Source organism: Thalassophryne amazonica, chromosome 4 (genome assembly GCF_902500255.1).
Source record: "Thalassophryne amazonica chromosome 4, fThaAma1.1, whole genome shotgun sequence".
Lineage (NCBI taxonomy): Eukaryota > Metazoa > Chordata > Actinopteri > Batrachoidiformes > Batrachoididae > Thalassophryne > Thalassophryne amazonica.
Window position 1 is genome coordinate 56,931,274 of NC_047106.1, and position 21,540 is coordinate 56,952,813.

The 21,540-nt window shown below is 40.0% G+C and overlaps 1 protein-coding gene across 1 annotated transcript in view; it reads right to left on the reverse strand.

The window, feature by feature from the left end:
• Positions 1 to 21,540, reverse strand: part of LOC117508249 (immunoglobulin superfamily member 11-like) — a 389,150-nt gene that overhangs the window by 88,995 nt on the left and 278,615 nt on the right. The window contains 1 exon segment of the mRNA XM_034167921.1: positions 2,216 to 2,377. Within this exon segment, the coding sequence (XP_034023812.1) occupies positions 2,216 to 2,377 (162 nt within the window).

Consider the following 21,540-nt stretch of genomic DNA (forward strand, 5'->3'; position numbering starts at 1 on the left):
AAAAATGTTGATAAAGCAACGCGCACCGTCTCGAGCAGTGTGTGAAACAAAGGAATTCAGCCGAGAGGGCGGGACCACATCTAACTCAAGGCCTGCCCACAGGGAAATGACGTCACCGATGCGTGAAAAAACTCACGCATGCGCACAAGGGTTCAAGCATGATTGCTGTAATCGCACGTCATTCAAATCCATTATAGTTAAAAAAAAATAAATAAAAGGGTCGGTTTATTATCTAATAGACCTCGTACTTTTAAGGGTACATACAGTCTCATTACAAAGTGACAAATACTGTTATGAAATCGATACAATCAAATTGTACAAACCTAAAACAAAGCTTAAATGTAAAATAAAGCAACATAAAATAGGCTTAAACTGCAAAAACATAAAATAAAATGACCGGTCATGCATGAAAGCTAAACAGCTTTGAAACAAGAAAAAGAAGCAAAATAAAACCTTAACAGAACTTTATTTCAAATCGTGAGGTTAAAAAAAGGGGTTTTATAAAGGAAACGTTTTGATTTAAGTTAATATTAATTGTGTGTCTGTCATTGTTTGTATTAAATTTTGCCGGCTTTTCTAATTAAAAGGTTCTTGTCTTTGGCTCTATCTTTGAATTGCACACCACTCCATTACGAATCTAGAACTGGTCCTAACCCATTCCCTTTGCCTAACAGCATAGGTGTTACAATAGCATTTTGTATCCTTCCCCTAAACCATGATGTTGAGCAATCTTTGTTTTCAGGTCATTTGGGAGTTGTTTAGAGGGTCTCATGGTTGGATTTACCTGTGTTAGGAGGTCAAGGGTCAGTGAGCTTAGCAAACCAAATCACTGTTCCAATAATTAGTGCTAAATGTATTCAAATCAATAAAATGACAAGGGTGCCCAAATTTATACACCTGCCTAATTTTGTTTAAATAATTATTGCGCACTTTCTGTAAATACGAGAGATTTCATTTCAATCAATCAATTCAATCAATTTTTTATATAGCGCCAAATCACAACAAACAGTTGCCCCAAGGCGCTTTATATTGTAAGGCAAGGCCATACAATAATTATGTAAAACCCAACGGTCAAAACGACCCCCTGTGAGCAAGCACTTGGCTACAGTGGGAAGGAAAAACTCCCTTTTAACAGGAAGAAACCTCCAGCAGAACCAGGCTCAGGCTTTCACTTTTCAAATATCAGTGTGTTTGTCTATTTGATATATTTAACTGAAATTTCTGATCCAGACAACCAATGATTCATAAAGGAAAATCATGAAAATGATCAGAGGTGCCCAAAACCTTTGCATACAACTGTAAGTGAGTATAAGTGAAGAATGTATACATATGGTAAAAATTTATTGCACAGGATAAAATGCACAGTTGTGCATGTAATAAAGCACAAAAGGTTGGCGGTAGAGATAGTTAACAGAGCAAATCAGCAGGTGACTATGGTCCTAAAAGCATTTTGAGGTATTATACAGTCTAACTACAGTTGGAATAAATAACCTGCGGAGGCGTTCTGTTTTGCAATGAGGGTGATCCGTTACACCACAAAATTTTGTAAAATTCAAGCATGATGTTAACTTTAGCACCATGAAACTGAAATTAACACTGAGATTTTGCTGTGTTGCAGAATGTATGTAAATCCCGTCTCTTCCAGACGGGAGCCAAAATTGTAGTTAAGCATGAAAAATTTTCATTGAAAAGCAGTTCTGTCAAGCGTTCACAGCAAAATCACTTGTTCCAAATTTACACTGACTGTTAAATTCACACTGACAGTGTCTATGAGTCCACACTGACACAGTGTGGACCCATATAAACACAATCAGTGTTAATTTAACACTTTAATTTTTGCTGTGATGTTGCATCAGTTTGGACTGAATCTGTTTGCATTCATATGGACTGAAATTGGTTCACGGTGTATCTGAACACACCTTAGCAGGTTAAGAATAAATATTTTGTACCTGTTTCGACTGTAAGTAGTGTGACATCCGTATGATGCATATACAGTAGTGATATATTATAAAAAAAAAACATGCATTAGAATACAGTTTTCACCACCATCCACATCCGCAGCTATAATTCATATTATCACTTTACACTCCCATCATGACAATCAAGGGCCGAGCACAAAAGATGTTTGCATTACTTCTTATGAAATGAAAGTATTTTGAATGGCCTTTTCATGTAGACTGCTCATTGGTTGACATCATCTCTCATTCAGTACCTGTTCTGGGCTGGTTGGCATTGGACAGCGGTATCACCATCCAGATGATGTTCAGGTTGTTAAGGGCAGCGCTGGTGGTGAAGGAGCAGGGCAAGATGGCTGCTTGGCCACGGGCCACCTGGATGCTGCTCTGGGACACGGTAACATCCAGAGCCCACACACACACTGCAGGAGACAGAGGCAGTAATGAGACATTTACAATATAAGCACAGAGCAAAATCCTCAAAACACTCCACAGATGCCACATATGAGTTTAATTTAGCCTGTTACTGAAACACATGAACCAAAGTTCAATACAACGATCCATAATCAGGCAAAAAAGATCAATTTGAGCAAATAGAAGCTTGAGTGAGCTATGATGAATTTAAGGTCAAGTTCTGGGGTTCATTGCTGCGTACTTCAAAACCATGTTTTTCGGCAATTTCAGGAACACACACAAAAGTCCAAATGAAGCAAACACTGAGGTCTCAAAGTAATGAAAGGCCAAACTCTGCTCTTTGACCTCAGTGGTACTGAATACAAATACAAAAGAGCTTGCCAAGTGATTTAAGGCAAAAATATAATCTGGAAACCACAGTGGCTCCTAACATACATGAAGGGAGAGTTTATTGGAATAAAATACCACATTTTTCAAATAGAAACTGGTGTCCCTACAGAAATAAAGACTGAAATCTTGCCTAGTAATTACACAGACACAACAAAAGGCAGACACAGATTAAACCAGGCATTTCAAATACATTTCAAGAAAATGTACAGTGTTGAGTAATTAAAAACCTTGCATTCAGTTTCCTAGAAACATTTTTGAGCCAGACAGATAGATAGATACAGTTGTGCTCAAAAGTGTACATACCCTGGCAGAACTTTTGCTTTTTTGGCCATTTTTTAAGAGAATATGAATAACACAAAACCTTTTTTTTCCACTCATGGGTTAGTGATTGGGTGAAGCATTTATTGTCAAACAACTGTGTTTCTTCTTTTAAAATTTCAAAATGACAGAACTACCCAAATTAAACCTGATCAAAGGTTGCATACCCCTGTTCTTAATACTGTGTATTGCCCCCTTTAACATCAATGACAGCTTGGAGTCTTTTGTGGTAGTTTTGTGACGAGGCTCTCTGATGGTAAAGCTGCCACTGAATATGTTTGGACTTTATTTACATTAATTACAAGAAATACAAACAATAAGGCACTTATGGTAAATCGCCATGGAGTAGACAGTGAGGAAAAGAAAAGAAAAGAAAAATGAGGAAAGCCACCAAGACACCCAAACAAACCCAGAAAGAAGTTATAGGCTTACGTGGCTGTGATTGGAGAAATTGTGCACAGTGCAAACTTTGCATTTTGTATCACCAGTTATCCACCTTCATGATAAAGTGGTATAGAGGAGGAGTTTCTTAAAAAGAAGACCTGAAAGTTTAGCTACAAATTGTCAGAAGGTACATCTGAGATGCAAGCCTGGATTTGATCTGTTTTGGTGAAAGAAAATCTTTCTCTGCTCTACTCCACTATGAAGCTAAGAGTCGTGATGCAAATGCAAAGCTTGCACTGTGCACAATTTCTCCAATCACAGCCACATAAGCCTATAACTTATCCTGGGTTGACTGGGTGTCTTGGTGGCTTTCCTATGTACAGTAGTGTTCAGAATAATAGTAGTGCTATGTGACTAAAAAGATTAATCCAGGTTTCGAGTATATTTCTTATTGTTACATGGGAAACAAGGTACCAGTAGATTCAGTAGATTCTCACAAATCCAACAAGACCAAGCATTCATGATATGCACACTCTTAAGGCTATGAAATTGGGCTATTAGTAAAAAAAAGTAGAAAATGGGGTGTTCACAATAATAGTAGTGTGGCATTCAGTCAGTGAGTCCATCAATTTTGTGGAACAAACAGGTGTGAATCAGGTGTCCCCTATTTAAGGATGAATCCAGCCCTGGTGAACCATGCTTTCTCTTGAAAGCCTGAGGAAAATGGGACATTCAAGACACTGTTCAGAAGAACAGCGTAGTTTGATTAAAAAGTTGATTGGAGAGAGGAAAAACATATATGCAGGTTGCAAAAAATTATAGGCTGTTCATCTACAATGATCTCCAATGCTTTAAAATGAACATAAAAAACAGAGACGCGTGGAAGAAAAACGGCAAACAACCATCAAAAATGGATATAAGAATAACCAGAATGGCAAAGGCTCACCCATTGATCAGCTCCAGGATGATCAATGACAGTCTGGAGTACTTGTAAGTGCTGTGACAGTTAGAAGATGCCTGTGTGAAGCTAATTTATTTGCAAGAATCCCCGCAAAGTCACTCGGTTAAATAAAAGGCATGTGCATAAGAGGTTACAATTTGCCAAGAACACATCACCTGGCCTAAAGAGAAATAGAGGAACTATTTTGTCGGACTGATGAGAGTATAATTGTTCTTTTTGGGTCCAAGGGCTGCAGACAGTTTGTGAGATGACCCCCAAACTCTGAATTCAAGCCACAGTTCACAGTGAAGACAGTGAAGCATGGTGGTGCAAGCATCATGATATGGGCATGTTTCTCCTACTATGGTGTTGGGCCTATATATCGCATACCAGGTATCATGGATCAGTTTGGATATGTCAAATACTTGAAGAGGTCATGTTGCTTATGCTGAAGAGGACATGCCCTTGAAATGGGTGTTTCAACAAGACAATGACCCCAAGCACACTAGTAAACTAGGCAAAATCTGGTTCCAACCCAACAAATAATGCCTCGCAGATGTGAAGAAATCATGAAAAACTGTGGTTATGCAACTAAATACTAGTTTAGTGATTCACAGGATTGCTAAAAAAGCAGTTTGAACATCATAGTTTTGAGTTTGTAGCGTCAACAGCAGATGCTACTATTATTGTGAACACCCCCGCTCTACTTTTTTTTTTACTAATAGCCCAATTTCATAGCCTTAAGAGTGTGCATATCATGAATGCTTGGTCTTGTGGATTTGTGAGAATCTACTGAATCTACTGGTACCTTGTTTCCCATGTAACAATAAGAAATATACTCAAAACCTGGATTAATCTTTTAGTCACATAGCACTACTATTATTCTGAACATTACTGTAAATATGTAAACTTGGATCAGGGTCATTTGGGGAGTTCTCATTGTCATTTTGAAAAAAAGTTTTGTGTTGTCCATTCATATTCTCTTAAAAATGGGCAAAAAAGCAAACATTCTGCCAGGGTATGTAAACGTTTGAGAACAACAAACAAACAAACAAACAGACAGACAGACAGTCAGAGTGCTGTGCCCCAGGAGGTTGCTGAGACAAAGTATTCCATTACAGCGTATGTAAATTTGTATTTTCTGAATACTGAACAGTGAAATTATGAACAGTTCTTCATAAGACATAAATAATATCCACTGGTGCACATGCAAAGAGACAAGCAAAATATAATGCAGGGTGGATTCAATGAATGTGACTTGACGTGGTTTAATAAAATTGTGATGTTAATATTTGAGCCAAGTGGCTTTTTAAAACTAAAACTGTGCATGTCAATTAATTACATTTTAAGAATTACAAATAAACATTGTGTTCGCAGGGTTTTGTTTTTTTGTTAGTTATTTTTTTTTTTTTTTGCCTTTTTAACCATTGCAACAAATGTACATGATTAAGATGCTCGCAGCCGCTTAACATCCAGAAGAGACACAAAAGATCACATGAAATTTGCAGTAGTTTCATGTGAAGCATGATCTTCTCTTCACTTATTCATTATTTCTGAAAACAACAAGCTTCTGTTTTCATTCATGGGAACAAGATCTTCATCAATACTTTCTAACATGAACATGACAAAGCGGGAACAGTAACCGTTATGTTATCCCGAAAAACGCTGTTGTCTCATCCGGAATCAGCTGTCAGGCAAAACAAACCGCATGACAGATGAGTACACGCTCTGTCCTATTTCTAGACCAAGTTAAGACATTACTGCCTAAATTACGTTGATCTCTACCACAAGCATGTATCCATGTTCAAAACCCCCAAAGGGAAGTAATATTCTCTCAACACGGTGAGGAGGCTGAAAGCACTGATATAATTACAGATAATTGATCATGTCCTGTAAATCACAATGTTAGTCAAAATGTAATAGGATGATCATCTCATACAGTTTCAGCTTAAGCAATCAGCATGTTGGTGGAGTCAAAATAGATGTGAAGATGTTAAGTTACAAACAACTAAACATGAAAGCAATTATAACTAGTCATAGGCGATAAAACCATTATGACAACGTACGTATGGTGATAAAAATTTATGCCAATAACAGTATGCTTTGAACATTTTTTGTACTTAATATTTATGGATCTGATTCCTTCCACCTGGTCCTTTCTCTGAGGAGTCTGCATGTTCTCTCCATGTTCCATGGGTTAGCCTCCCACTTAAAAAGACATGCAGGTCAGGTAAACTGGAGTCTTTAAATTAAACATTGGTGTGGATGCCTTTATCTGTCTATATGTGCCCTAATTGGCAGCCTGTCCAGGGTGTACCCCACCTCTCACATAGTGACTACTTGGATAGGCTCCATCTCCCCCATGACTCTTGATTTGAATAAGTGGGTATTTCAATTTTAATTTCAATTTCAATTTATTTTTCAATTTATTTCATTTATATAGTGCCAAATCACAATAAAGCTGCCCCAAGGCACTTTACACAACTAAGGGCCCGGTCACACAGCACACGGCGATAGCTGAATGAAGGAAAAAAGTCACAAAGTCACAAATATCAGGCATGGTGGACAGGAATAGCTGAACACAAATGCATGATTCAACCACAAAGCTCTGTAGATTAAACGGTTTTACTGAAGTACTTAGCTGGGGTCGGTACATGGTAAGGCAGTCCAAGAGAAGCAACACTACAAAAATCATCAGGCAAAGAAGTAGTCGGGTAAACAGGCAGGTGATCAAAAAACATGATGAGGCTGGCAGGACAAGGAATCACAGAAACAGAGCTGAGAGAGAAGGCATAAGGCGCATCAATCTGGCAAGAAATAAGTGCAACCAGTGGAGCTCATATACAAGGTCTATTAGAAAAGAAACCGACCATTTTATTTTGTTAAAAAACTATATGGATTTGATTCATATGTTTTTATGTCAGCCAAGCTTGAACCTTCGTGCGCATGCGTGAGTTTTTCCACGCCTGTCGGTTGCGTCATTCGCCTGTGAGCACGCCTTGTGGGAGGAGTGGTCCAGCCCCCTCTTCAGAATTCCTTTGTCTGAGAAGTTGCTGAGAGACTGGTGCTGTGCTTCATCAAAATGTTTTCAAAAACTGTGAGGCACATCCGAGTGGACACCATTCGAGAAATTCAGCTGGTTTTCGGTGAAAATTTAACGGTTTGATGAGAGATTTTGGAATGTTACTATCACTTTAAGGACTTCCCACGGAGCAGGACGTCGCGCAGCGCTCCGAGGCGACGTCGTCATCCTGTTTCAAGCTGAAAACCTCCAAATTTAAGCCTCTGTTGACCCAGGACGTCGTGAGAGAACAGAGAAGTTTCAGAAGAGGTCAGAATCAGCAGTTTATCTGGACATTCCACTGTTAAAGGAGATTTTTTTAATGAAAGACGTGCAGACCGATTGGCGCGTCGGCTCGCCCGCCATAGGAAAAACACCTCAGTGTTGATATCCATTTGTAAATCCAGGTGGCTTTTGGTGGCTTTCAGTTGAGTGAGTATCTGAGAAATTGTTTAACAGCAGGGCATGTTCCAACTTGTCCTTAAGGCTTCCAATGGAGGTGTTTTCATAAGAGTCACTCAGAGTCGCATCTCTGCTTTTTGCAGATGATGTGGGTCTCTTGGCATCCTCAGACAGTGATGTCTGATATTCCTTTGGACAGGTTTGAGACAGAGTGTGAAGCAACTGGGATGATAATCAGCACTGAATCTGAGGCCATAGCCCTCTGTCAGAAAAGGGTGGATTGTCCACTCTGGCTCCAGGGAGAGTTATTGCCCCAAGTGAAAGAGTTCAAGAGTCTTGGGGTCTTGTTCATGCGTGGGGTAAGTTGGAGCATGACATTGATGGATGGATTGGGGCTGCATCTCATGTTTTATGGAAGATATACCGGACTGTTGTGGTCATGAAGGAGCTGAGCCAGAAAGCAAGACTCTTGATTTACCAGTTGATTTACACTCCTATCCTCACCTATGGTCATGAACTTTGACTGAAAGAACAAGGTCGCAGATAAAAGTGGCAAAAATGACATTCCTCTGCTGGATATCTAAGCTTACACTCCCGGACAGGGTGAGAAGCTCGGCTATTCGAGAGCGGCTCTGAGGAGAGCTGCTCCTTTGCATCAAAAGCAGCCAGCTGACGTGGTTGGGTCTTGTGGTGAGTCGCCTGGTCGTCTCGCGAGCGAGGTCATCCAGGCATGTTCAACTAGGAGGACTTCAGACTTCAGACAACTTTATTGATCCCAAAAAAGGGCAATTACGTTTACACTCCAATTACCTCAGACAAGATACAGCAATTAATCCACAATTATTACTTGTTTACCATAATAATGGCAACATCAAAATTAAAGACAACACATATACATTTGACATTGTTTATGTGCACTGAACTTGAAGTAGTCCGTCTTCCAAATTGAGGCAAAGTGGGTGAAGGCCGCAGCAGGAGGGGCCCGCGCCGCCCAGCCTGGGGGTTGAAGGCTGCAGCAGTAAAAACCGCGCTGCCTTCGAGGTGGCAAGGAGGAAGCCAGGGTGGGGGGAGTGGAGAGACACGGGGGGTAATAGGGATGGAGGGAGGGAGACATGCGTCGTGTGCAGATGAGTTAAATTTCTGTCAATTTCTGTCCATTTGTGTGTAAAGTCTGACCGTTTCTGTCCGTGTGTGTGTGTGTGTGTGTGTAAAGTCTGATGTTGCTAGGCAACAGCAGGCTGGCGGGGGGGGGATGAGAAGAGGGGCCGAATTCCTTCACCAAGGCTGTAGATCCTTCTGGGGGAAAAGCAGGGAATTTGGCCTTCAGGAGCCGATAAGGCTGCCATGTTGATGTTTGGTGGAGAGATACAGAATTCTATTTTCTGCACCTCTGACCGTCGAGAGTCCAAATTTATGAAGAATATTCTCTGGTCCTCAGCAGTACATTCCTTTGCAATGCAGTGATTTGCTCCGAGATTGAATCCATTTTGCGTTTGAGTTCAAGAGTTCACGCAGTCTGAGATTACGCAGCATTGCCCAACTCATTAATTATGACGGACTGATGAGGGAACAAAATTCTGGAAGCAGCCGTCTTGGTAATATTCCTGTGAGTCAGGGCAGCACACAAACCAATCAGCACCAAACCTCCCACCATAAAAGCGAATACGAATGAATCCTCAATGTCTTCCACAGAGAGTGGAGCCGCATGTCACACTCCATTCTCTCAGGCATCGAGAGCAAAGCCCGCTGGGTAGGTTCCATCAGGGCACGCAGGGTCCCCAAACTCTGATCTCCTTGTCGAAAACAAATGGTGTCAATGGTGTTGAGAGAACAGCTGATCAATTCCATAGTTAATCCAAATCATAATTTGATCACAGTCTGGTGAAGCTGGACTTTGAAGGTCGGAGCAGAGATAGAGAGCAGAAAGGAGGAATGTGACCGTCCTTGCCAGAGTCCCAAGCTGTCACAGGGAAGGAGGAAGTGACTTGCTTGGGAATGCCCCCAGGAACAGCTAGAGGACTTGACCAAGCATTAGAAAGTGTGTGCCGAGTTGCTTGGTCTACTGCCACCGTGACCCAGATGAAAAAAAGACTGTCATTAGATTTTTTGCTATATAGCTCAGCTATTGCTCAAGGATGAGAATAGGCAAAGAAAAAAAAAGCGGGGGCCCGGGGATCGCCTTGGCCCCCAGCAGGGGCCAGGGGCGCTGTCCTGGTGGGGGCCTACAGGTTTTGAGCATTTTAGAGGCATTTTCGGGGCCACGAGAGAGACCTAATTTTATACATTTCCATTTTGTATTTTTTGTATGTTGGGTTATGATGAAACCTGACTGTAATAAAAGAATCTGTTTCTGTAGACCTTCTTTCAGTGATACCTGTCTAGTGCTGTAGCACATGTACTTACTATAAATGCCATAGCATTGGACAGATATAACTGAACTTGCCAAAACTATTCTTTAAGTGTCTTTCCTTAACCTGCAATGAGCTCTGAAATATACTGAAACTTCATGCAAGTATGTGTATATTATTTAAAGAGATGAAAACCTATCAAAACAAAATTTGTGGAATAAAACAGTACATTAGTACGTTATTAGTACATAACATTATGTAACAAATTTTTATTTTTGTTTTGTTCCTGGGTACACAGTGTGTTTTCCTAACCTGTTATGCCTTAAATAAATAGAAAATAGCGGTTATTCCACAGAAACTTTGCTTCTGTGATCAGGACAATGATATTTTGAAATTTGTCTGTTTTCAAGAATATTCTCGATTCGCCTTCACTACTACTGACTAGTCTTCTAGAATATTCTTGAACTGCTAGAACTGTCCAGAATTTTCTAGAAGTTTCCAGAATTATCTAGAAATTTCAAGAAACTTTTAGAACTATCTAGAAATTAAAAAAATAAAATCAAAGTTTGTGCTGAATGTAGTCATTTTTCCATAGACTTTAGACATAAGCAGTTGAAATAATAACACTTAGAAGCCAGGAACAAAAATTGTGTTACATAGTGTAATATTTATATGTGAAATGTATGCTTAAAAATAACTGCCCCATAATAAATTCCTAAATCACACCATATGAGTATGCAGCCCGACTACTTATGCCCAGTGGTGGGCATAGTTCCGCTAATCCGCTAACCGCTAATTATCAAAGCTAACATTTTCATTATTGGATTAGCTTTTTCAGATAACTTTAAAACCATCATCGGATCAATTATATTCTGATAAATTTTAGTCCGATAATGTTTAGACCGCTAACATATTATTGCATGCTTAGTGAATAAAGCTTTAACATTTAATAAAAGATTTTAAAGCCTACTTGTTAAATGTTTTGTAGTAGACATACAGTTCTATCCTCTACAAACAGAGAAGAGCTGGTTTCAGGAGAAACCACTCTATCCTCTGCAATCAGAGGAGAACTGGGTCACAGAAGACAAACAAAATGAGACCATTTCTCCTTGGACACGCTACTAACCAGCCAGCAATATTCCCCAAGTCATCCAGAGGCAACAGGTCCAGAGACTACGCTTGCTGTTTTGATGCGGATGTTGACCGCAGCCGCAGAGCTCCGTGGCCACCAAGAGAGGACTTGGATTCTTTGCGAGTCCCGCATCCGTACCTCGGGAGGCAGTTGAGCTAAGGGAGAGCATGGCATGTGTTCTGTGTGTGTCTGTTTACAATCTTCTCACCCAGAAGAAAAAAAGAGAGTGTTTACACAGGAGAGAAAAGTAAGAAAAATGTTAATGCCGTTTGAGGAAAAGTGTATAAAGTGTGTAGTGAGAGGTTTTGCACCCTTAAAACATCTATAATAATTGCAAAAAAATAGCACTGACTATTTTCAATTTCAATTTATTTCCTTATACGAGGTCTGTTAGAAAAGTATCTGACCTTTTTATTTTTTTCAAAAACTATATGGATTTGAATCACGTGTCAGCCAAGCTTGAACCTCCGCGCGCATGCGTGAGTTTTTTCACGCATGTTGGTTGCGTCATTCACCTGTGAGCAGGCTTTGTGTGAGCACTGGTCCACCCCTCTCGTCGTTTTTTATTGCGAATAAATGTCTGAACGATTTGGAGCTTTGCTGCATCAATTTTTTTTCCAGAAACTGTGAGAGACCTCCAGGTGGACACCATTCGGAAAATTAATATGGCTTTCAGGGACGATTTTGTGGGGATTACACAGATTAAGGAGTGTTACTGCCGCTTTAAGGACGGCCCACAACTGCTGAGAGCGCGCTGCGCTCCGAGCGCCGATCGACAGGCTCACACCCCGCTGAAACAACCAGATCATTTCCAACGTGAAGGCTTTGTTGATCCGGGAAGTCGTCTGACTTTCACAAAAAGGCAGCAAACGTGGACATCAGTATTTTTTCGGCACATTCCACTGTTACAGGAGTTTTTTTCATGGAAAGAAAAGCAAAGGGACGTGCCACGGAGCCGTTCATTACGCGGCACAAAACCACCTCCGGCTTTCAGGTGGATTTCAGATGGCTGTCGGATGCTTTTCAGTCGTGTGATTATCTGAGAAATTGAGCATGAGCTGGACATGCCTCAACATGTCCTGTGAGGCTTCATCACGGCGTTGCTTTGCGCCATGCGGCTCCACCGCGACGCGCCGAACTCCTCCGCACGTCTGTCTCAATGTGCCGAAAAGTGCTGATAGCCACGTCTTTTCACAATTCCTGTGCTAGTCAGACGACATACCAGATCAAAACAGCGTCCAGTTTAGAAATGAATGGCACATTCCACTGTTACAGGAGTTTTTGTCATGGAAAGAGGAGCGGAATTCCGCACGTCGCGGTGATGCCGCATGGCGCAAAGCAACGCCGTGAGGAAGCCTCACAAGGACATGTTGGGGCATGTCCAGCTCATGCTCATTTCTCAGATAATCACACGACTGAAAAGCAACCGACAGCCATCTGAAATCCACCTGAGAGCCTCCTGTGAGACCAACACGGAGGTGGCACGCTCTCAGCAGTTGTGTGCCGTCCTTAAAGTGGCAGTAACACTCCTTAATCTGTGTAATCCCCACAAAATCGGCCCTGAAAGCCATATTAATTTTCCGAACGGTGTCCACCTGGAGGTCTCTCACAGTTTCTGGAAAAAAATTGATTGCAGCAAAGCTCCAAATCGTTCAGACCATTTATTCGCAATTAAAAAAAACGATGAGAGGGGTGGACCAGTGCTCACACAAAGCCTGCTCACAGGAGAATGACGCAACCGACAGGCGTGAAAAAACTCATGCATGCGCACGAAGGTTCAAGCTTGGCTGATGCAATCACACGTGATTCAAATCCATATGGTTTTGAAAAAAAATAAAAGGTCTGATACTTTTCTAACAGACCTCGTATAGCGCCAAATCACAACAGAGTTGCCTCAAGGCGCTTCACACAGTAAGGTCTAACCTTACCAACCCCCAGAGCAACAGTGGTAAGGGAAAAACTCCCTCTGAGGAAGAAACCTCAAGCAGACCAGACTCAAAGGGGTGACCCTCTGCTTGGGCCATGCTACAAACATAGATTACAGAAATAAGTTCACAGACAATTCAAGGACGAATATACAAGAATTGCTGTTTGGTGCACAGGACAGGAGGATCGCCAACACAAAACACACTCCCATCTCTGGATGGAGCTGCACCTTAACAGAGAAAAAAACAGAATCAGGCATCAGAAAGACAAAAATACTGTATAATTTTGCCAAGCATTAATCAACAAGAAAAACAGAAGAAATACTAAGGTGATCGCCGGCCGCTAGCCCTAGCTTCACCAAAAGACCCAGAATTTAGGTGAAGTTGAGGCCGCGGGCCCACTTCAATTATTAATAACATGAATTAAGAGTAAAAAGCGTAAAACAAAACTGCACCAGTATGCTAGCCATATGCAAGGGAAAATAAGTGCGTCTTAAGTCTGGACTTGAAAGTCTCCACAGAATCTGATTGTTTTATTGACGCAGGGAGATCATTCCACAGAAAAGGGGCACGATAAGAGAAAGCTCTGTGACCCGCAGACTTCTTATTCATCTTAGGGACACAAAGTAGTCCTGCACCCTGAGAACGTAAAGCCCGGGCCTGTACGTAAGGTTTAATTAGGTCAGCTAGGTAGGGAGGGCCAGTCCATGAATCATTTTATAGGTTAGTAGCAGAACCTTAAAATCTGATCTTACTGGGACAGGAAGCCAGTGAAGAGACACCAAAATGGGTGTAATGTGGTCAAACTTTCTGCTTCGTGTCAAAAGTCTGGCTGCAGCATTCTGAACCAATAGAATGCTGCGAAACTACTTTGCGGATTTCGCTTATCGTGGGTTATTTTTAGAACGTAACTCCTGCGATTAAACGAGGGACCACTGTAGTTGTTTTGGCAAGTTTCACTTGTCTCTACTGCCATCCAGTGGGCCAGTAGTGTTCATGGCAGTATAATCAGGTTATATCAGATGGTTGTCTAATCATAACTTGACTTTTGGCTTTTGCAAATGGCTTTTTTTTACATATGAAAAAATGGCATATTTTACAAAAGCACATTTACAGTAGTGTTCATAATAATAGCAGTGCTATGTGACTAAAAAGATCATCCAGGTTTTGAGTATATTCTTATTGTTACATGGGAAACAAGGTACCAGTAGATTCAGTAGATTCTCACAAATCCAACAAGACCAAGCATTCATGATATGCACACTCTTAAGGCTATGAAATTGGGCTATTAGTAAAAAAAAAGTAGAAAAGGCGGTGTTTCACAATAATAGTAGTGTGGCATTCGGTCAGTGAGTTCATCAATTGTTGTGGAACAAACAGGTGTGAATCAGGTGTTCCCTATGTAAGGATGAAGCCAGTACCTGTTGAACATGCTTTTCTCTTTAAAAGCCTGAGGAAAATGGGACGTTCAAGACATGTTCAGAAGAACAGCGTAGTTTGATTAAAAAGTTGATTGGAGAGGAGAAAACGTATACGCAGGTGCAAAAAATTATAGGCTGTTCATCTACAATGATCTCCAATACTTTAAAATGGACAACAACAACAAAAAAACAAAACAGAGACGCGTGGAAGAAAACAGAAAACAACCATCAAAATACAGATGAACTCAAAGATCTAAAACTTTTTCCACATACACAATATCACCATTTCTCTCAAATATTGTTCACAAACCAGTCTAAATCTGTGATAGTGAGCACTTCTCCTTTGCTGAGACAATCCATCCCACCTCACAAGTGTGCCATACCAAGATGCTGATTAGACACCATGATTAGTGCACAGGTGTGCCTTAGACTGTCCACAATAAAAGGCCACTCTGAAAGGTGCAGTTTATCACACAGCACATGCCACAGATGTTGCAAGATTTGAGGGAGCGTGCAGTTGGCATGCTGACAGCAGGAATGTCAACCAGAGCTGTTGCTCGTGTATTGAATGTTCATGTCTCTACCTTAAGCCGTCTCCAAAGTCGTTTCAGAGAATTTGGCAGTACATCCAGCCAGCCTCACAACCGCAGACCACGTGTAACCACACCAGCCCAGGACCTCCACATCCAGCATGTTCACCTCCAAGATCGTCTGAGACCAGCCACTCGGACATCTGCTGGAACAATCGGTTTGCATAACCAAAGAATTTCTGCACAAATTGTCAGAAACCGTCTCAGGGAAGCTCATCTGCATGCTCGTCGTCCTCATCGGGGTCTCGACCTGACTCCAGTTCGTCGTCGTAACCGACTTGCGTGGGCAAACGCTCACATTCGCTGGCGTTTGGCACGTTGGAGAGGTGTTCTCTTCACGGATGATGCGAAGGAGATGTGTTGCACTGCATGAGGCAAATGGTGGTCACACCAGATACTGACTGGTATCCCCCCCACAATAAAACAAAACTGCACCTTTCAAAGTGGCCTTTTATTGTGGGCAGTCTAAGGCACACCTGTACACTAATCATGGTGTCTAATCAGCATCCTGATATGGCACACCTGTGAGGTGGGATGGATTATCTCAGCAAAGGAGAAGTGCTCACTATCACAGATTTAGACTGGTTTGTGAACAATATTTGAGGGAAATGGTGATATCGTGTATGTGGAAAAAGTTTTAGATCTTTGAGTTCATCTCATACAAAATGGGAGCAAAACCAAAAGTGTTGCGTTTATATTTTTGTTGAGTATAGATAGAAAAATAACCAGAATGGCAAAGGCTCACCCATTGATCAGCTCCAGGATGATCAAAGACAGTCTGGAGTTACCTGTAAGTGCTGTGACAGTTAGAAGACGCCCTGTGTGAAGCTAATTAGTTGCAAGAATCCCCGCAAAGTCCCTCTGTTAAATAAAAGACATGTACAGAAGAGGTTACAATTTGCCAAAGAACACATCAACTGGCCTAAAGAGAAATGGAGGAATATTTTGTGGACTGATGAGAGTAAAATTGTTCTTTTTGGGTCCAAGGGCCGCAGACAGTTTGTGACGACCCCCAAACTCTGAATTCAAGCCCACAGTTCACAGTGAAGACAGTGAAGCATGGTGTTGCAAGCATCATGATATAGGCATGTTTCTCCTACTATGGTGTTGGGCCTATATATCGCATACCAGGTATCATGGATCAGTTTGGATATGTCATAATACTTGAAGAGGTCATGTTGCCTTATGCTGAAGAGGACATGCCCTTGAAATGGGTGTTTCAACAAGACAATGACCCCAAGCACACTAGTAAATGAGCAAAATCTTGGTTCCAAACCAACAAAATTAATGCCTCGCAAGATGTGAAGAAATCATGAAAAACTGTGGTTATACAACTAAATACTAGTTTAGTGATTCACAGGATTGCTAAAAACAGCAGTTGAACATAACAGTTTTGAGTTTGGTAGCGTCAACAACAGATGCTACTATTATTGTGAACACCCTTCTGAATACTACTGTATATCAAAACGAACACCACCGTCACTTTAAAGTGTTTGTTTTTACATAGAATGAATGAGTCAACCAACCAGTGTTAGTGGAGGCTATTTTACCGATAATCCCTTTGGCATCTCTGTGTGTTTGTTACAAAAACTTCAGAATTAGTGCATCATTTAAAATTAAAAGATATGTGTTATATTTTAACTTTGTACAAATGACAGAATTGTCATTAATGTAGTTATTCTATACAGAATAATTTGATTTATAATTCAAAACCATAAGTCAAAAACTGCTTATTTTCAATACCTCTGCCTCACGGCGGAACAGCTGTATGCGGTTAAGGAATAATGTTTTGGGGATTTTTTTGTGACCACCTGGTGGTCAGGCTCCTTTTGCTGCGGTAGAGTAAAATATGTAGTAAACAGGAGCTTCCAGCAAGGGGCACAAAGAGAGAAGTGGTGATTAATTGTTTGAGTTTGTGATTGTGGTGTTAAAACTCAGTTTTGAAAGTTATCGGTTATCAGTCAGCTGTAACTTCCGATAAATTTTGGGTGGTTTAATCGGCTTAGCTTTATAAAAATATCAGTTAGCTGATTAGCTGTTATCAAAGCTAAATTTTTGGTTAGCTGTGCCCACCACTGCTTATGTCAGTCAGCAGGAAAACCACACAGGTACATACAGCATAGTAACATTAAAAGGTTCCAAGGGTGAATAAAAAGTCTGTGGGGTATAGAACCTTCTCTTACCGTGGCCCTACTCTTTGGAATACTCTACCTGCAGTTATTAGGCAGGCAGTCTGACAAGGTGTAGACTTTTAAATCAAGACTGAAGACCCACTTTTTTAGACTGTCTTATCATTAATCTATCCTGTTTTTATGTTTGGTTTTGTAATTTCTTTTTATTTCTACTGTGTTTTACCTTTTTATTGTGCCCTTTTGATTTTAAATTTTGATTTTAAATGACTGTGTTGTCATAAATTGTGTGTTATGTGAAGCGCTTTGGGGCAACTATGTCGTGAGATAGCGCTATATAAATTAATAAATTGAAATTAGATTAAATTGAATTAAAAGCACACATCCTGTCCACAAACTGTACTGCAGTCTATGAATTCACCAAAATAAAAATAAAATAGATGCAGGCCGATTTTGGCATGCAGGCAAAATATATTTTGTCATTTTTAATGGTTTATCTATTAAAGAGTAAAAACTGAAAGAAATCAATTGTAATGCCTGAAATAAGTTTCTGTAGGTCAAGTGAGAGGGGGAAGTGCTGGCATTTTAAATACTTGAAAGACACTGGACTCATCGAGAGTATTTAGTACTGCTATAATGGACTGATGCAGCAGGTGGCAGGAATGTAACAATAAGCATGAAGAAGAAGGGTCTGTTTGTTTTTCTCCACTGGGTCACATTTTTCAGAAAAAGCATATTTCATGTCAAAATAAAGCCATAAAATAGATAATATATATTTTTTGTACGTTTTACGGTTTTATATGATGAAATAAACAGTACATGGAAACAAATTTTGACAAAAATCCATATACAAAATGCTTGTTTTGCAGTCCCAAATTTCACTTCAGTATGTTTACAGTTACTGCACCACATTTAAAATTTCAGTGATTGTAAACACATTTTAATTGCATAAATATAATTATTGGACACACACCTGAATACTGGATGTTGCGTTGCTGAGCGGTACGAGTGCTGTGGGCTTTTGGGGCTCGCTGTGCCTCTTCCACGCTCGGACCTGGGAAGATCAGTCCCTTTAATATAAATTTGATGACGTTTCTTCGTCTTTGCAGTGTTCTTCCAAGGTTTTGTTGGTGAAATCTGAACATAGCTGTGCAGAGGGCTTTACTGGGGAGCTCAACCTTGTGGACAAATTCACAGAGTGTTGCAGAAATTCAAAATGTCCACACCCAGGTACTTTCAGTGACTTTCAATATTGCAGAGCTAAAAGTTTGCAGTTGTAGAAAAAGTAACCAATGATGTTGCACGTTTTAGCTTGCAATTTCGGCAGCATTATTATTGTTCCCATGCATATGAGAAAAGATTCAACTTGCATGGATGACCCACGCTGCACCACCCACCCAAAGTTTTTCCTCACCGGATTTACATTGATCTCAGAAATGGCCCAGAAACCCAGAAAAACTCTGAAATCCACAGATCCGTGGAAAATTCTCATCCTTGATTGTTGTAACTCCATGGAGTATCTTCCTCTGCAAAGTTGCCGCAACCTCTGTACATTTAAAAAAATCCCAAATCAGAAACCAACCCAGAGTCCACACTATTCACACAGAAAACCTGAGAAAAATGCACTGGATTTGTAATTTCCATTTCAGCCATCCAGCTGATCTTGATTAGGGATGGGTATCGGTAAGAAATGATTCGATCCACCGACATCAATAACTTTTTTGCTTAATGATTCCCTTATCAGTTCTTCAGAGTGGCAATTGTTTTGGGGGGTGTTTGTCAGAAAAAATTATCATTTTTCTACATTGATTACAGACCCTGCAGCAGGTCTGTAATCAACTTTTCTGCAGCGCGGCTTTGCTTTGAACCTTGAACCAATCAAAGCAGTGATTTGCAGATTGAAGCAGTGCTTCGATCTACTGCTTCGTTGAATCATTGTTTTATTTCACTTTATCTTAATTTTCCCCCCTAATTCCTAAAGAACATATGTCTGTGAGTAATATTTACCTTTTTTATGTTAAACCAACCCGTTATGGTCTTCTGAAACAGTTGACAGATGTATTTTATAACTTTAAAAATGGGACCAATGCTAACACGTTAGCTTGTTCTATGGCATTTTCATAGTTAGTTAGCATAAGCTGTTGCAGCTGTCAGCACGTTTGTGTGCATTTGTTTGATTTGATTTTAATCAGCAATAAAATTAGATAAGAATACATAAAAATACTGCCAAGGATAACACAAGAAAGCTTCCAATACGGATGCTTATTTACATTGTGGTCCTAGACCACAATGTTTTCTGTATAATAATTAAGCATTTGTTGTCGTAAAAGAGTCAATGTATTACAAATTGTAATATTTTTTAAATTTATTTTTGTTTATATATTAATAATAGCAACAACAATAATAGTAATAATAACTAATAATGCTACAATACAATTTTAGAGAAAGAGACAAAACCTGATTAAAAACAACAGAAAGATAAAACCAACTAACAATGAACATAAATAAATAAATAAATAGAAATAAATAACTGTTTCCTGTGTTCACACCTAGTGACTGTTACACCTCCATTTCACCCCTGTCTTATTTAAGTTTAATGACAATTTGTTTCGGTCAAACATATTTTCAGTTTTGTTCATTTCTTCAGTGATTTCCTCCAGAACTATCTGCCAAACTAGAAAAATGCTGCATCCTAGTAAGAGCAGAATACTACTGGAATGAATTGAATAAGGAAAGTTGGGTTTTATTCTCACCAAAATGGATGCTGCTCTCACTCCAGTTTATCGTCTGGAATAGTCCCAGATTGCATTTCAGCGCTTCTAGAATTCAAACATTTTGTGCAGGTGGTGTTGGGGGGTAATTTTGGGTTACACCTTTTTTTTGTTTTTCACCACTTTCATCCCTGAATGTTCACACAGCTCCAAATGCTGTGCGGCTCTCTGCCAAGTCAAGTTAGAATGATAGAGTCCAGTTGGAATTAATAAATTCAAAGTGAAACGCCATTTAAATCAATTGACACCTCTTTCCAAATGTTGTAATACAAACAGTACAATCAATCAAAACGTTTTTTTTCCTCCCAAAATGAGACGTCCTGTGCTGACGTGCAACAGCCGGCTGAGCTCAGCTCAGAGGTATGGAGAAACATTCATGCCAAAATGTCTGAAATGAAATGCTTTTGACAAAAACTACAGATTGTTTATTTTTATTTATGTCCAGAGATCATGATCCAGTGACCAATTTCATATTTATTTACTTTAAGACATAGAAAACCTGTAAAGCCTACTTTTAGTACCCAGAAAATTCACAAGAGATATTGATAAGGGAATCGATAAAGAATCGGATTGATAAGCAGAATCAATAATGGCATCGATAGATAAATCTTATCAATACCCATCCCTAATCTGATTACATATCTTTAAACGCACTCCTGACTTTTGACAATAAGCATTGCCCTTTGACGTGGATTATTGATCTTACATCCCACTAACAAATGAAGAAAACCAACAAACAGATGTTAGTGGTCATGTAATGTGAGAGTTCCTACTTCCATTGCCCAAGGTCATGAGTTCACGTCCAGTGAGGGACAGAGATGACACAAGTCAGCGTGTAACAAACATATGCTCCTTGCTGGTGGTGATGGCGATTAATACATCTACTATTTGGGGGTTTTGACAGGTTTACATCTGCCAAGATAGGCTGACTTCAGTTTCAGTAAAAAACTGTTTGGTGTGAACACACATTGCTTTGAAAACATCAGTTCTTCCATCTCTACAGTGAGGAGTTTAACAGGAGTGTTGCACCCAAACATCTCAATAAACTAACCCCAGGTCTTCAGTGGATTTCATTACAGTACTTTCTATCGGAATTCCATCTCTTCCAGGAGCCCTTGAATTTTTATTTTTGTATTTTATTTTTTGATGAAAAAGACAGTTTTTAAGATTTTAGTGTATAATTGATATTCCAATCCAATTACATTTTTTTCCACAAATCTGCTTGATTAATCGTGGTGGCATAATCAGGTATATACTATCTGTGAAATGGAACAAAATATTTGACCGGTGGCCAAAGATGTGTTACTCCATGCCTCACGGTGTTCTGACGAGATGTCATTCCTGCACTCCACATTGCAAC